This window comes from Giraffa tippelskirchi, chromosome 10, assembly GCF_054371585.1.
Source record: "Giraffa tippelskirchi isolate mGirTip1 chromosome 10, T2T-mGirTip1v1.2.pri, whole genome shotgun sequence".
Taxonomy (NCBI): domain Eukaryota; kingdom Metazoa; phylum Chordata; class Mammalia; order Artiodactyla; family Giraffidae; genus Giraffa; species Giraffa tippelskirchi.
The window spans coordinates 5,598,362-5,612,489 of record NC_137284.1 but is presented as its reverse complement, the minus strand read 5'-3'; the positions used below and the strand labels follow the sequence as shown (position 1 = coordinate 5,612,489).

Sequence of the window (14,128 nt, the reverse complement as noted above, 5' to 3'; positions counted from 1 at the left end):
GACTTCCTGCAAAGTCCTGCTCAGTGTGGAGTCCTGTCCCCCGGCCACAGGTGGCCTTGCAGCAAGGCCACAGAAGCGGAGCCCAGAACAAAGGTCACCTCCGAAGCTGACTGAGCCCCTTTGTAACCGTTGCCAAAAGCACCCCTGATCATCACTAAGAAGCTTCCTGACTCTTAATTTGACAAAGATGCCCACTCCAGCAAACACCCTATGGCACCCCAACCAATCACCTAACGCCCACCTTCCAGCAGGAATCTTCTTTGTCTTGAGGCTATAAAAATTGCCTATTAATCCGCGAAAACTGTCGGCTTTCTCTGCTCTGTCAGGAGGTCGGCCCACTGCGCTCACGGTGCCCACTTTCTCTGTGATCTTTGTTCTTAATAACTCACTCCCTTCTGAAATGCTCTGTGTCTGGAAATCCTTTTCTAACCCGCGTTCGGACTGCCGCAACACACAGGAAAGGCCATCTCACTTTCTCTGAACCTCCGTTTCCTCCTACAAATAGTGGGATAACAGCAGCTCCCACCCCAGCCCCAAGAGCGCTCCGCCGGGGTCATCTTTACTGGAATTACTGTCTAGTGGAGCTGGGCAGTTGCTCGGGCATGGCCTCGCCTCACCCCGCCCCTACCTGGCTCAGCTCGGCCTCGAGTGACCTCCAGGCTCTCCTGGCATAGACAGAGCAAGACTGTCTTGCCAGCCTGCTTGCCCCCACCCCCACCTGGTCCCAGGGCTGTCATAGCTCGACCCTGACTTTCCTATCTGTGTCCACAAGGCAAATGCCATCAGAGCTGGTGCCCAGTCAGGGCAGTCTGGGAGTGGGCACAGAACCACACTGCTCTGTGTGCATATGCTCTGGCAGAGGGAAGACCCCAGCCCTGCCCCTCATCAACTGTGTGACCCTCGGCAAATCACATCACCTCTCTGAGCCTTGATTGCCTCATCTATAAAAGGCAGAGAATCACAACTGCTATAGGGTAGGGTTAAGTGAGATACGGAACATAAAGCACTCCGTAGTGCCTAGGACAAGTCAAAAAACGCTTGCTAACACTATTGCCTTCTGCCAGGCGCCCCGTGTGCAGTCAAGCCTGGGCTAAAGTAGGCATCATAATCCCCATTTAAGGATGAGAAAACAGATGCTGCACTGCTGGTGTTAAAAACAAGACAGCAGGAACTTCCCTGGTGGTCCAGTGGCTGAGACTCTGATCCCAATGCAGGGGGCCCAGGTTTTATCCCTGGTCAGGGAACTAGATCCCACATGCCACAGCTAAAGATCTCACATGCTGCCACTAAGACCTGGTGCAGGCAAATAAATAAATGTTAAAAAACAAGAACAAGACAGCAGGCTCAAGATGGAGTTACTGATGCTAAGCCGTACATCACACAACTGAGACAACTTAATTATTGGCTCAGTTGGTAAAGAACCCACCTGCAATGCGGGAGACCAGGGCTCGATCCCTGAGTCAGGAAGATCCTCTGGAGAAGGAAATGACAACCCACTCCTGTATTCTTGCATGGGAAATCCTGTGGACAGAGGAGCCTGGTGGGTTACACAGTCTGTGGGGTCGAAAGAGTCGAACAGGACTTAGCAACTAAACCACCACCACCAATACAGTTCCAGCTCTCCTGGAAATTCTCTCTTTTAAAGCCATCAATCAGGAATCACCTGACCAGCACTAGTGAGGTCATCTACCTGATACACTCCTGCTGTCCCCCCAAAATAAAGTGACTTTGTCGGGAATTCCTACAAAGGAATTTGCAGGAATTAGTTAGGACTCTGTGCTTTCACTGCTGAGGGCCCAGGTTCAATCCCTGGTCAGGGAACTAAGATCCCAAGCCATGCGGCAAGGACAAAAGAATAAGGAGGAGAAAGTGACCTTGCAATAACCAACCCACTTTTTTGCCTAAGTGTAACTTTTGTGTCTGCTCCCTTCTGCCTATAAACGTTTTTCATTTTGTTCAGCTCCTTGGAGCTCCTTTCTGTTAGCTCGATGGAATGCTGCTTGATTCATCGCCCGTTGGATAAAGCTGACAAGATCTTTAAAATGTGTTCTGCTGAATTTTGGTTTTTAATACTGTTAAATGTCAATGCTCATGCTCTTTGGTGACGTCCATGCCCTCATCCCTCACCCCTTCCATGGATCTCCGTGGAGCTCAGGGTACTCACGCAGCGAGAGGATGGATCTTCTAGGGTGGCCGTGCCTCATTCCAGGAGCCTGGGCCGGCCACGGGGAGGAGCAGAGTGTGGATCTGGAGCAGGGGGGCCCAGAGCAGCCCTGGAAAGCTGGGTGGGAGGCTCCAGATAAAGCACTTCTCCCCCCAGTCCCTGCTTTGGTAGACACGAGTAGTCCTTACAGGCTGCTCTGTCTATAGCTGTAGAAAGGGCTCAAGGCCGCCATCTTTGCCCCCACAAGTGCCGCGGGGTCATCAGTCCTTCCCCTCCAGCCTGGGAGGCTCTAAGGATCCACCAGGGGGGTCTCTGGAGAGAGGATCTGCAGCTGAAGACCTGTAACAGTCGCCTCCCTGTCCTGGGCGCCCAGCACAGGGAGCTGTGATCACTTCAACCCAGTCCTGGGAGGCGGAAACGCACATCATAGGAGGAGGAGATGAAAGGCGAGGTGCCAAGGTGCTGGAGCAAGGGGGGAACTCACCTAGGGGGACACACGTAAGGAGAGGGTGTGAATCTCTGGGTGTGTTTTCTGGGGGGGACATGTGAGTGAGCCAGTCTCTTGCGGTGTGCTTCTGTGGCTGTTTGGATGGGTATGTCTGGGGGTAAGGATGTGTGTCTTGGGGAGATAGTGGGTATAACTGTGGGTGTCCAGAGGACCTGAGAGCTGATAGGCAGGGCAGATTGTGTAGACGCCCCCTTTCCTTTCCTGTGCTCAGATCCACGGGAACTCCCAGCCTGGCCACCCCCTTCCCTCCTGGCCCCGCCTAGGGCAGAGGGCGTCCCAGGGAACTGGGACTGCCCTCATGGGGCCATCTCACCCAGTGGTCACTACTCTGGAGGGGCCAGGAGAGGTCAGGAGGGGACCCCGGGGATGTACAGGGACCCCTGTTCCAGAGAGCCTTTCTGGGCGTGCCATCTGCTATGGGGCGGGGTGCTCCTTGGCAGACAGCTGTGGTTGGGGGTGCTGGGGAGTTCAGGACTCCATCCAAGGGCAAGGCACCAGACTGTGAGCCCCACCCGCTCTCCTGGGCACCCCACCCCGGGGGCAAGCCCTGGTACCAGTCTCTGCCAGCTTTCCCTTCCCTCCCCTTCCTCCCCCTCTATCCTCTCTGCATCTCTCTTCCACTGTGGGTCTCTCTATTTATCCCCCTCTGTCCTCTGTCTTTACTGTAGCCCCTAAGTCTGTGACCCTCTCGGATGCTCGCTCTCCGTTAGAACCTGACCCTCTTTTCGACTTACTGTGGCTCTAAATGTCTCCTCTCTGTCCCCTGTCACTCTGTCTCCCTGGCCCGCCCGGCGCCCTGCCTCTGGCCAGGTCAGGCCACGCCCAGCCCCGCCCCCGGGGACCCCAGGTTGGGATGGGTGGCGGAGGTTTTGGCCGGAGGAGTGGGGCGGGTCCCCTGGCCGGAGGCCGGCGGAGCCCGGCCCCTGCGCCCCGCGCCGCCTCCGCCCGGCACTGGGCATGCCCCGGCAGCTTCTATATAAAGCGGCGCCTCCAGGGCCGGGCTCTGTGCCGTCGCCGCCGAGTCCTGCCCAGAGTCCCGCCGGGTCTGCACGGCCCCGCAGAGCCGCTACTGCGCTCCAGGTACCCCGGCTGCAGCCCGCGCCCCGGGGAGAGCCAGGGAGGGGGCTGCGGGGCAGGGGCCGCGGGGACAGGACTTTGAGCGCCCGCGACCCCCGGGGGGACCCGCGACACTACCTGCACCCCGCCACCCTGCCTTTCCCAGACAGCGCGTGCACACACGGGGGACCCGGTGCGCCCCGCCGCTGAAAGGGCTGAGCGCCAGGACCCCCAGCGCGGCCCGCGCAACTTGAGATGTGTGAGCTCTGGGTGCGCCCCCTTGGGGTCCCGGCGTCAGAAATCCCTCTGTTTCCTTGGAGTGGGGGTGGGGCAGCCTTGGACACCTCGGAGCTCAGGCAGGAGAGGCACGGTGGCTGCCACCTCTCCAACCGCAGAGTCTTAGGGGCTGGACGCCGGGTGGAGACCCTGGCTGCCCTGATTCCCGCTCTGTCTCTCTCCCTCAGCCTCTCCCATCAGTCTCAGCCTCTCCACCTGTTCGATGGTGAGTCTCCTCTCCTCCCTCCCCACAAAGCCTGAGACCCTAACCAGGGGGAGGGCCCAGAGGGCAGCAGCAGGCACTAAAAACCTAACCCTGGCATGGCCTGTGCAGGCAGCTCAGACCCGAGACCAGCTGCATGCACACTCCTCGACTCCCCACCATGTGCCATGGGACAAGCAGCTGCTGGGGTGCCAGGCACTCCGTCTCTTCCCCATCAGCCCCGGGAGGTGGGCCCTCTCCGTGCCCTTTGGCATTCATTCATTCTGCCATGTTCATTATTGCCGTGTGCCCTGCCCCATTCTAAGTTTGGGGACATAGAGTGAACCCAGTATGGGCTCTCAGGGAATGCAACTTCTAAGAGGAGGCACCGGGGCTCAGAATTTGGCACTAGCAAACCGGGATTCACGTCCAGGATGGAGGCCCAGACCTCTATCCTCCCAGCTGCCTGCAACAGGTTGTCTCCTGATGACCGAGGGGATTCTCTGGGTCCAAGCCATATCAGGACCCCGGGGGTGGACAGGGAGGGCACCATGCAACCCCAAGGCCCAAGGAAACCTCATGACTTGTCCGGGGAGGCCCAGCCTTTCCCCCAGAGGACAGGCCCACCTGTGTCCCCACCTGTTCAGCCTAAGCCTCTGAGCAGGAGTCAGGAGTCAGCCAGCCTCAGAGGGGCAGGGTATAAGATTTCATGCAAAGAGTGCATTTCCATGACTCAGAACATCTGAAAAGAAGGACACCAGCTTTTTCCTTACTGGTGCCTGTCCCAAGACTGGCGCATAGCAGATCCTCAGGCCTACTTGGGGAAAACGCTGGGCCGGGTTCACCTACATATTTAGGTCTCAGCAGAACTCCATGATGGTCTGTGGGTCACTTAGACCAGAGAGAAGAAAACAGCCCAAGAGTGATTACTCGGTTCATTCGTTCATTTATTCTTCATCAAACTCTGAGCAGCACGACAGTGTGCCAGGGCTGTTTCAGGTGCCAGGGCTGCCTTGATAAACAAAACAGGCAAAAACCTATACCCCTGTGAAACAAGTTGGGGCAGACCTGGGTGTGGGATGACAGGGCAGCGGTCCTGCTAGCAACGCATTGCTTTCTGCCCCCCCCCCTTGAGGCGCCACACATAGAGTTTGCAAAGCACTCCCACCTGCATGTTCCTGATGACAGGCCTTCACCCTCCAATCCAACTCCATCCTCTTTGGTTCCTAGGCCTGGGTCTACCCAAGGTTAGGAGACTGGGGGGCTTAGACCCTTGGGTGACTTAATGTGGCCCTTGCCCACCCTGCCCAAGACCCACCACTTCTGCCCCCCCCCAGCTCTCCCTGGATCCGCTGGGTCCCGAGTGGGACTGCCCCCTGGGCTCCAAGGACCTGGAGGAAGAGGAGGGCCCGTGGGGCGGGGGCTCTGGCCTGCCGCCCCTGGGCTGCTTCCCTGGTTCCTGGCGCCACGACGTGGGCCTGGACTGCAAGGGCTCCCCCGAGGGGGCGGACGCCCAGGCCTGGACTGTGTACTACTACAGCCTCCTGCAGAGCTGTCTGCAGCAAGCGGGCCTCCCGGAGACCCAGGACCGCAGCCAGGTGCCCCGCACAGGTGCTCGAGGGCTCCAGGGAGGTGGGGGGCACCCCTTGGGGGAGGGCGGCACCCTCAGGCCAGCCTGCTTTCCATCTCTGTCAAGGTCAGCCCCTTCCCCCCAGGCTCAGGCTCAGTCTGAAGCCAGGGAGGTGAGGTCAGTCAAACTCCGGCAGGCAGGCATTTCAAAGGGCAATTGGCACCAGTCAAGTCAGAGATCAAGGCTTCCCTCCCACCCCCAAAAGATCCAGCCCTAGGATATGCAATCCATGTTCAGTGGAGCCAGCACTTCTGTAGAAGTGTCTTGGGAGTTGCCGTGGAGGCAGCTAGCAGTTGGGACCCAGGACATCTCCCCTGCTTTATCTGTTTTATGTATCAGGCAGCCACAGAAGAGTCTGTGTAGACAGAGACTTTACAGCTAGAATAGGTGAACATCACAGACTTGGTCTCAGTGTAACAGACTGGGAAACTGGGGTGCAGCGACTCCTCACCCCACTGCACAGGGACCAAGGGTCGCACAGAAAGTGGCAGAGTTCAGGCTAGAACCCAGGTCTCCAGGCACCCAACCTCCAGCGTCTTCTGGATCAGCTGCAGAGAGAAGGGGGCAACCTCACAGAGCGAGGGTGGGCAGGCAGCCTCCCCTTCCCTCTCCAGCCTCCTCTGTCCCCTTTACCGTTCTCATCTGATAACCGGGAAGGACCTTGGGGTCCGAGGGTGAGGCCAGGGCCATGGGGGCAGGGAAAGGTGGGCAGAAAGACAGCAAGGGGAGCCCCTGGTGAGCTTGACATCATTTTCTTCTCTCTCAAGGCTGCCCTGGGGCAGAGGTGACCTTGTGCATTCTGGGATCCCCCAGCACCTTTCTGTCCGTGCTGCTGGAGGCTGGGGTCCAGAGCCCGGGTGAGTGTGTGCCCAAGTTCCCCCACCCCCTCCTACGGAAAGGGCAGCCCTGCCCTGGCCCGGCCACATCCCAAAATACCCGCCGACCCTGGCAACGGACTGCATTCCACTGGACCAGCTGCCCTGCTCCTGGGGCGGGGGGTGGGGTGGGTTCTGGGAGCAGCTGCCCCCTACGACCCAGGGGCCCAGGCTGGAGGTGGAGGGCATGGGGGCATCAAGCCTTCCCTGGCCAGAAATCCTCCTCTCTCTGCCCATAGGAAACATGCTCCTTTGCCTGTCCCCCGCTTGGCTGACAAAGGTGCCAGCCCCAGGGCAGCCGGGTGAGGCGGCTCTGCTGGTCTCCAAGGCCGTGAGCTTCCACCCGGGGGGCCTGACATTCCTGGATGACTTTGTCCCCCCTCGTCGGGCCACCTACTTTCTGGCTGGCCTGGGGCTGGGGCCTGGCTGGGGTCGAGAGGCTGCTGAGCTCGCCCGCGACCTGACCTGCCCCACCGGAGCCTCAGCCGAGCTGGCCCGGCTGCTGGAGGACCGGCTGCTGACGAGGCGCCTGCTGGCTCAGCAGGGCGATGTGGCCGTGCCAGCTACCCTGGCTTTCACCTACAAGCCACCGGCACTGCTGCGGGGAGGGGATGCCAGCCCAGGACTACGGCTGGTGGAGCTGAATGGCAAAGAGGGCCAGGAGACACTGGTGAAGGAGGAAGTGGGGGCCTTTCTGCATTCCGAGGCCCTGGGTAATGCCTTGCAGGTAACCGGCTCCTGCCCCTGAGCCTGTCCAGATGCCAATGGGAGGGGACCCCCCTGGATGGTTACAGGTCGTGCCGGGAAGCCGTTCCCAGCTTTGAGCCCCTGCCACTGCCCATCTCTGTGATAGCCGCCTGCCTTCTTACCTCCATGTCCTCACGGAGGCTCCTATGGTATGAGTGTCCCACCCTGCAGAGGCCTGGGTGGTGAGGGCACCGCCTTCCCCTCCCTGTTTCAGGTGGCCGTGAAGCTCAGTGGCTGGCGCTGGCGGGGGCGGCAGGCCTTGCGTCTGTATCTCCGAGCTGAGCAGGGCCTAGTGGTGGACACAGTGCTGGCGTTGCTAGAGAAACTGGAAGAGGAGGAGAGTGTCCTGGTGGAGGCTGTCTGCCCACCTGCCCGGCTCCCCTTCCCAGGTGAGGGCCGCCGGGGCCAGCCCAGGGTGGAGCTTGGCTCGGCCTCCCAGCTACTCTGTGCTCAGGCCTCACCGCCTCTCCCCAGGCAGCCCACCACCCGGCCCTGAGCTGGCCCTGCGGATCTGTGCGGTGGTGTGTCGGACTCAGGGTGACAGGCCCTTGCTGAGTAAGGTGAGCCTGGCCCGGATTCAGGTCACGGTCCTGCTGCTGCACCCCAGCTTATTTCCACTGAGCTTCTGAGGACCCCTGGGCAGGGAGGACAAAATCTTGGGGGTGGGGATTTTGGTTGCCTCTGGAAGGCCTCCTGGTCTGACACCCTTTTCTCCTCTCCCACCCATTAGGCACCTCTCCCACATCAGGAGCCCTACCTTGTATGCCATGCTGGGTACCAGGGCCCAGGGCTGAATCCTCTTCCCCTGGAGCTCTTGCCCACAGAAGAGACTGACCCTGGGTCCCCGATACCCTTTAGGAGGGGTCTCCAAGCTGGGGAGCTCAGGGAGGCTTAGGGGCCCTCCTAGGTACACAGCTCTGGGCCAAACCGAGGAGAGATTCAGCCTTGCTCTCAGGGAGCTCTAGGGTTGGGCCCACCAGGCTGGCACAGGCCCCGGGGGGCTGAGGAACTAGGAGCAATCTTACTTGGCACCCTTAGGGAACAGAGCTCCCCAGCTGGGCCTGGAAGCCTGGAGAGAATCCCCGTAGGCGACAGATGAGCGGTGACAGGGGAGGGTGGTTTGTGCAGTGTAAGTCACACACTTACACACTGGACAGGACTTGTTGAATGTCCAGTGAGGAGTGTGGCCTGGATCGTGGCGGGGGGGAGGTGTGTGGGGGCCAGGGATGGGAGGCACCAGCCCCCTGAGTCGCCTCCCCGCGCAGGTGGTATGCAGCGTGGGCCGTGGGGACCGGCCTCTGCGACACCAGAGCTCCCTGCCCCGTACCCTGGAGGCGGCGCTGGCCCAGTGCGGCCTGGCGGAGGCCTCGCAGGTGGCAATCGTGCAGCAGCGCGTCAAGGCGGCGGCCGAGGCCGCGCTAGCCGCGGTGCTGACCCTGGAGGCCGGCCTGAGCGCTGAGCAGCGCGGCGGACGTCAGGTCCGCACTGATTTCCTCGGTGAGTGCGGGGTCTCCCGGGATGAGGACAAGCGGAGGCCGGGGCGAGGGAGCCCCCGGAGGCCCGAAGGCGGCCTGCACTGAGCCCGCGCGCCCCCTGCCCGGCCCAGGGGTGGACTTCGCCCTGACGGTGGCCGGTCGTGCGCTGACCCCCGTGGCCCTGGAGCTGAACGGAGGCCTGTGTCTGGAAGCGTGCGGCGCGCTCGAGGGGCTGTGGGCCGCGCAGCGCCCGGGCCTGGCGGCCGAGGAGGCGGCGGCCGCGCCGCTAGTGGAGACGATGCTGCGGCGCTCGGCGCGCTGCCTCATGGAGGGAAAGCAGCTGCTGCTCCTCGGCGCCGGCGGCGTCAGTAAGAAATTCGTGTGGGAGGCGGCTCGCGACTACGGGCTCAAGGTGGGCGGGGCTTTGAGTCCCGGTGGGCGGGGAGGAGGCGGGGCCCGGGGCGGGGTCCCGGGAGGTGTTGGCCTCGGGGCGGGGCCTATGCGTGGGCGGTCCAGCTTGGGGCTTCCCAGGTGGAGCTAGTGCTTAAAGAGCCCTGTCGATACAAGAGATGTTGAGAGACCAGGGTTCCGATCCCTGGATCGGGAAGGTCCCTTGGAGGAGGGCACGGTACCCACTCCAGTATTCTTGCCTGGACAACCCCCATGGACAGGGAAGCCTGGCAGGCTATGGTCCATAGGGTCGCGGAGAATCGGACACGACTGACCCTACTTAGCACAGAGCCTCAGCGTAAGAAGTTAGAAGTCTCAACTTTTTTTTTTGGCCCCTAGCTGAATTTTGTTCCCGCCGGGAGTAAAAGCCACCCCCACCCCCACCCCCGGGACACCAGGCCACCAGTCCCAAGCCCTAACCCTATTGGTTTCCCTACCAACCCAAGCCAGACTGTGCCTGCCAGTGGGAGCTGACTAACCCTTTCTGACTCCTCCTCCCACCTAGATCACTCCCCCCACCCACCTCCCTCCTGCAACTGTCTTTCCTCGGGCTAAATCTTATCAGGCTTCCCTGGTGGCTCAGGCAGTAACGAATCCATCTGCAATGCGGGAGGCCTGGATTCGATCCTTGGGTTGGAAAGATCCCCTGGAGGAGGGCATGGCACCCCACTCCAGTGTTCTTGCCTGGACAATCCCATGGACAGAGGAGCCTGGCAGGCTACAGTCCATAGGGTCGCACAGAGTTGGACGCGACTGAGCAACTTAAGCACAAAGCACATCTTATTCAGCTCCCAGTTTAAGCACTGCCTCCTCTAGGTTGCCTTCCCTCCCCTCTAGGCTGGATTAGGTGTCTCACCTCTGTGCTTTCCACTCAATCTTCATCAAACACGCTTTGAGCACCTAGGCTGGTGAACTCTTCTCCCCCAAGGGCTAGGGCCATATTCCAGGCCGCATCCCACTGCCCAGCGCCCCGCCCCCCCCAAGCTGATCTCGGTGTGCCACCATCCTGTGGTTTCTGCAGCTACACCTGGTGGAATCGGACCCCAACCACTTTGCGTCCCAGCTGGTGCAGACCTTCATCCACTTCGACGTCACGGAGCACCGGCGGGATGAGGAGAACGCCCGGGTGCTGGCGGAGCTGGTGCGGGCACGCGGCCTGCAGCTCGATGGCTGCTTTTCCTACTGGGATGACTGCCTGGTGCTCACAGCCTTGCTCTGCCAGGAGCTGGGCCTGCCCTGCAACCCGCCGGCCGCCATGCGCCTGGCCAAGCAGAAGAGCCACACCCAGCTGCACCTGCTGTGTCGCCGTGGCCCACCCTGGCCCGCGCCCTCCCTCTATGCTGTGCCCTGCTGTCCACTGGAGAGTGAGGCCGATGTGGACAGGGCTGTCCGCCAGGTGCCCCTGCCAGGCGTCATGAAGCTGGAGTTCGGGGCTGGCGCGGTGGGTGTGCGGCTGGTGAAGGATGCCTCGCAGTGCCACGAGCACTTTTCCCGGATTGCCCGAGACCTGCAGGGCGAGGCTGACCACCCGGGCATCGGGCTGGGCTGGGGCAATGCCATGCTGCTGATGGAGTTCATTGAGGGCACGGAACATGATGTGGATCTGGTGTTGTTCGGCGGGCGGCTGCTGGCTGCCTTCGTCTCTGACAACGGCCCCACGCGGCTGCCTGGCTTCACTGAGACTGCAGCCTGCATGCCCACTGGGCTGGCCCCTGAGCAGGAGGCGCAGCTGGTGCAGGCCGCCTTCCGCTGTTGCCTGGGCTGCGGGCTGCTGGACGGGGTCTTCAACGTGGAGCTCAAGCTGACCGGGGCTGGGCCACGGCTCATTGAGATCAACCCCCGCATGGGCGGCTTCTACCTGCGAGACTGGATCTTGGAGCTTTACGGTGTGGACCTGCTGCTGGCTGCGGCTATGGTGGCCTGTGGCCTGCGACCTGCCCTGCCCACCCATCCCCGCGCCCGGGGCCACCTGGTGGGTGTCATGTGCCTGGTGTCCCAGCACCTGCAGGCACTGAGTTCCACTGCCAGCCCCGAGACCCTGCAGGCTCTTCACGACCAGGGCCTGCTGCGCCTCAATCTGCTGGAGGAGGCCCTGGTGCCTGGCGAATACGAGGAGCCCTACTGCAGCGTGGCCTGTGCTGGGTCCAGCCCAGCTGAGGCCCGTCACCGCCTGCTGGGCCTCTGCCAGGGCCTGGGCATTGATGGGCCCCACTATCCTGTTGCCTACTTCTTGTCCCACTTTAAATAGCGCTGGGGCAAGAGGGCAGGGGCAAAGTGCTGGAGGGGGCGCTGTGGTACCCTCTGCTCCCTGGAGCTCTCCCTGCTTCTCTTCCCATGGCCCCGCCCTACCCTGGGCTGGTCCACTCCAAGGCCCCAGGTCTTTCCAGAGCCCAGGGCTCTTTCGACACCAAGGCCTCCTGGACTTGAGGGCCACAAAATAAAGTATCTGGCAAGCCGCCGCGGGGCCTTCTTGCCCTCTCGAAGGCCTCCATCCAGCCCCACGGCTGGACTCTCCATCCAGCCCCCCAGGACTCTAGCCACGGAGAAGCAGCACCTGCACAGGCAGACACACACACACCCTGCCCCCAGGTTGGTGGGAGTAGGCCCAAACCCAGCCCATCCTTCCCACCCCCCCAGGTCTGCTTCTCTTCCTGCTGCCTACAGAAGAGAGCCTGGCTGGCCCCTTGCCTTGAACAAATCCCAAGAAACCTGAGACTAAACTCATCCTCCTACTCTCACCCCCTCATTTAACAAATTCTAGATAGTTCTAGAGCCTGCTGACAACTTTTGGCAGTGCCCCGTCAGCCTCATTCTGCCTGAGCAGTAGAAGCGGGTGACCTGGGGTCAGCAGTAACCATCTCCCCTCCAGGCAGACACTATTGCCCCATTCTACAGATAAGGAAACAGGCTCAGAGAGGAACAGTCACTGCTTCAGTGTCTTGCCACTGTGACCGAAGGATCGAGGACAAGATGCACCATCCAGATTTCCACTTTTACTAAGCTGTACCCACCTACTCAGCTTCTTGGCCCTGTCCACCTCCTTACCCTCATTCATATGGGGTCCTGAGACAGGTGAACACCCTTCCCATGCACTGTGCTCTGGTACATCCACCAAGCTCTGGTACTTTGGCCTCAGGCACACCTAACTTGCACTGGCAGAGGAGACTACACTCCTGTCCTCATTCAGGGGAGGCTACTCTAAGAACTCTTTCTCCATGCAGCACAGGAGCTGTGGACAGCTCCACAAGCATCCTTCTCCAAATAAAGGCTTATGGACTAGTGACATGTGCAGAGTCTGGGCCAGGTTCTTGCCACTTGGACAACACTTCTCAAGCCTGGGTAGACAGGGGACGTGGAAGGGGGAAGGAGAGGTAGTTAAGGGCTAGCTGTAGCATCTAAAAAGTCAAAGTGCTAGTCGCTCAGTAGCTGGCCAGTCTCCTCTGTCCATGGAATTTTCCAGGCAAGAATACTGGAGTGGGTTGCCATTTCCTTCCCCGGGGGATCGTCCCAACCCAGAGGATTGAACCTGGGTCTCTTGCTTTGCAGGCAGATTCTTTACTGTCTGAGCCACCAGGGAAGGATAAACTGCTACACTGCCAGGCCTCTGGGTTCACCACTGGCAAGGAGTGTGCCAGGGGCACCCACACCAGGACCCAAACATGAAGGTTTCCTGAAGGTGGAATTACAGCAAGGGCCAACCCCAACCAGATAACCCTTCTCCAGGCCGGAGACTCTGAATTCTGTTCATTTAAGTTCATATCTAGCCTCCCTGGTCCAACTGGAATGCACATCCAGACAGCTTCCAAACTGTCGGAAATCATCCAAGGTCTGGTCTGGTCCAATTCACACCCCCAGAGTCCCATCCAACAAGAATCCGGGCCCACATCTAAACTGACAGACCGGGTTTGGCATGTTCATTATTGTAGTGTTGCCAAATACAAGTTCTTGTGCCTGACGCACAGCCCAAGCCTGCATTTACGGGTGGGTTGATGAGACTCGAATGAACCCTTTTGGGGAGGAATCTGTGGCTCAGAGAGTAAAGAATCTGCTTGGAGTGTGGGAGAAAGTGAAAGTGAACTCGCTCAGTCGTGTAGGACACTTTGCAACCCCACGGACTGTAGCCTATCAGGCTCCTCAGTCCATGGCAATTTTCCAGGGAAGAGTACTGGAGTGGGTTGCCATTTCCTTCTCCAGGGAATCTTCCCGACCCAGGGATTGAACCCGGGTCTCCCGCATTGCAGCAGACGGTTTACCGTCTGAGCCACCAAACAAGTACTCAGGTTCAATCCCTGGGTAGGGAAGGTTCTCTGGAGGAGGTCATGGCAACCCACTCCAGTATCCTTGCCTGGAGAATTCCATGCACAGAGGGACCTGGTGGGCTACAGTCCCGTGGGCTTGCAAAGAGCTGGACAGAACTGAGCGACTAACACTTTCACTGGCAACAAAGCCCAGCAGTGAGCTGAGTACAGAGCAGTAAATGCTCTGACTTCCAAGTCCTCCAGCCGAGAGGCGCATTAGGGAAGCCATGATGCAGCCGCTGGCTCCCTTTCAGCGTCGAACAGAGATACTGGACCTGCCTCTCGCCGCCCCCCAGACAGCCTGGCAGCGCAGGGCTCCAACGGGGCTGGTAATTGTGTTTACGCTCAAACCTGCATGCACTTCCGACTATGTCCCATCAACGCTCAAACTCGCCCCAGAACCAAAACAGTCGCCTCCCAGGAGGCTCTTGTCCGGTGCCGCCCCCA

General features: G+C 60.2%; 1 protein-coding gene across 3 annotated transcripts; it reads left to right on the top strand.

Annotated features, from left to right (window-relative positions):
* The first annotated feature begins 3,675 nt into the window (after nucleotides 1-3,675).
* On the top strand, nucleotides 3,676-12,668 carry CARNS1 (carnosine synthase 1). 3 transcript variants are annotated; one of them, XM_081531928.1, is made up of 10 exons: nucleotides 3,676-3,752; nucleotides 4,193-4,230; nucleotides 5,544-5,817; nucleotides 6,604-6,693; nucleotides 6,951-7,438; nucleotides 7,673-7,847; nucleotides 7,933-8,018; nucleotides 8,724-8,955; nucleotides 9,065-9,345; nucleotides 10,405-12,668. In XM_081531928.1, the coding sequence occupies exons 2-10, from the start codon at nucleotides 4,228-4,230 to the stop codon at nucleotides 11,629-11,631; spliced, it is 2,856 nt and encodes a 951-aa protein (XP_081388054.1). In that variant the 5' UTR covers nucleotides 3,676-3,752; nucleotides 4,193-4,227; the 3' UTR covers nucleotides 11,632-12,668. The 3 variants fall into 3 exon arrangements, with proteins under 3 accessions (XP_081388054.1, XP_081388055.1, XP_081388056.1); XM_081531929.1 differs by lacking the exon at nucleotides 5,544-5,817 and having other exon boundaries at nucleotides 3,683-3,752; XM_081531930.1 differs by lacking the exons at nucleotides 4,193-4,230; nucleotides 5,544-5,817 and having other exon boundaries at nucleotides 3,684-3,752.
* The last annotated feature ends 1,460 nt before the right edge of the window (nucleotides 12,669-14,128 follow it).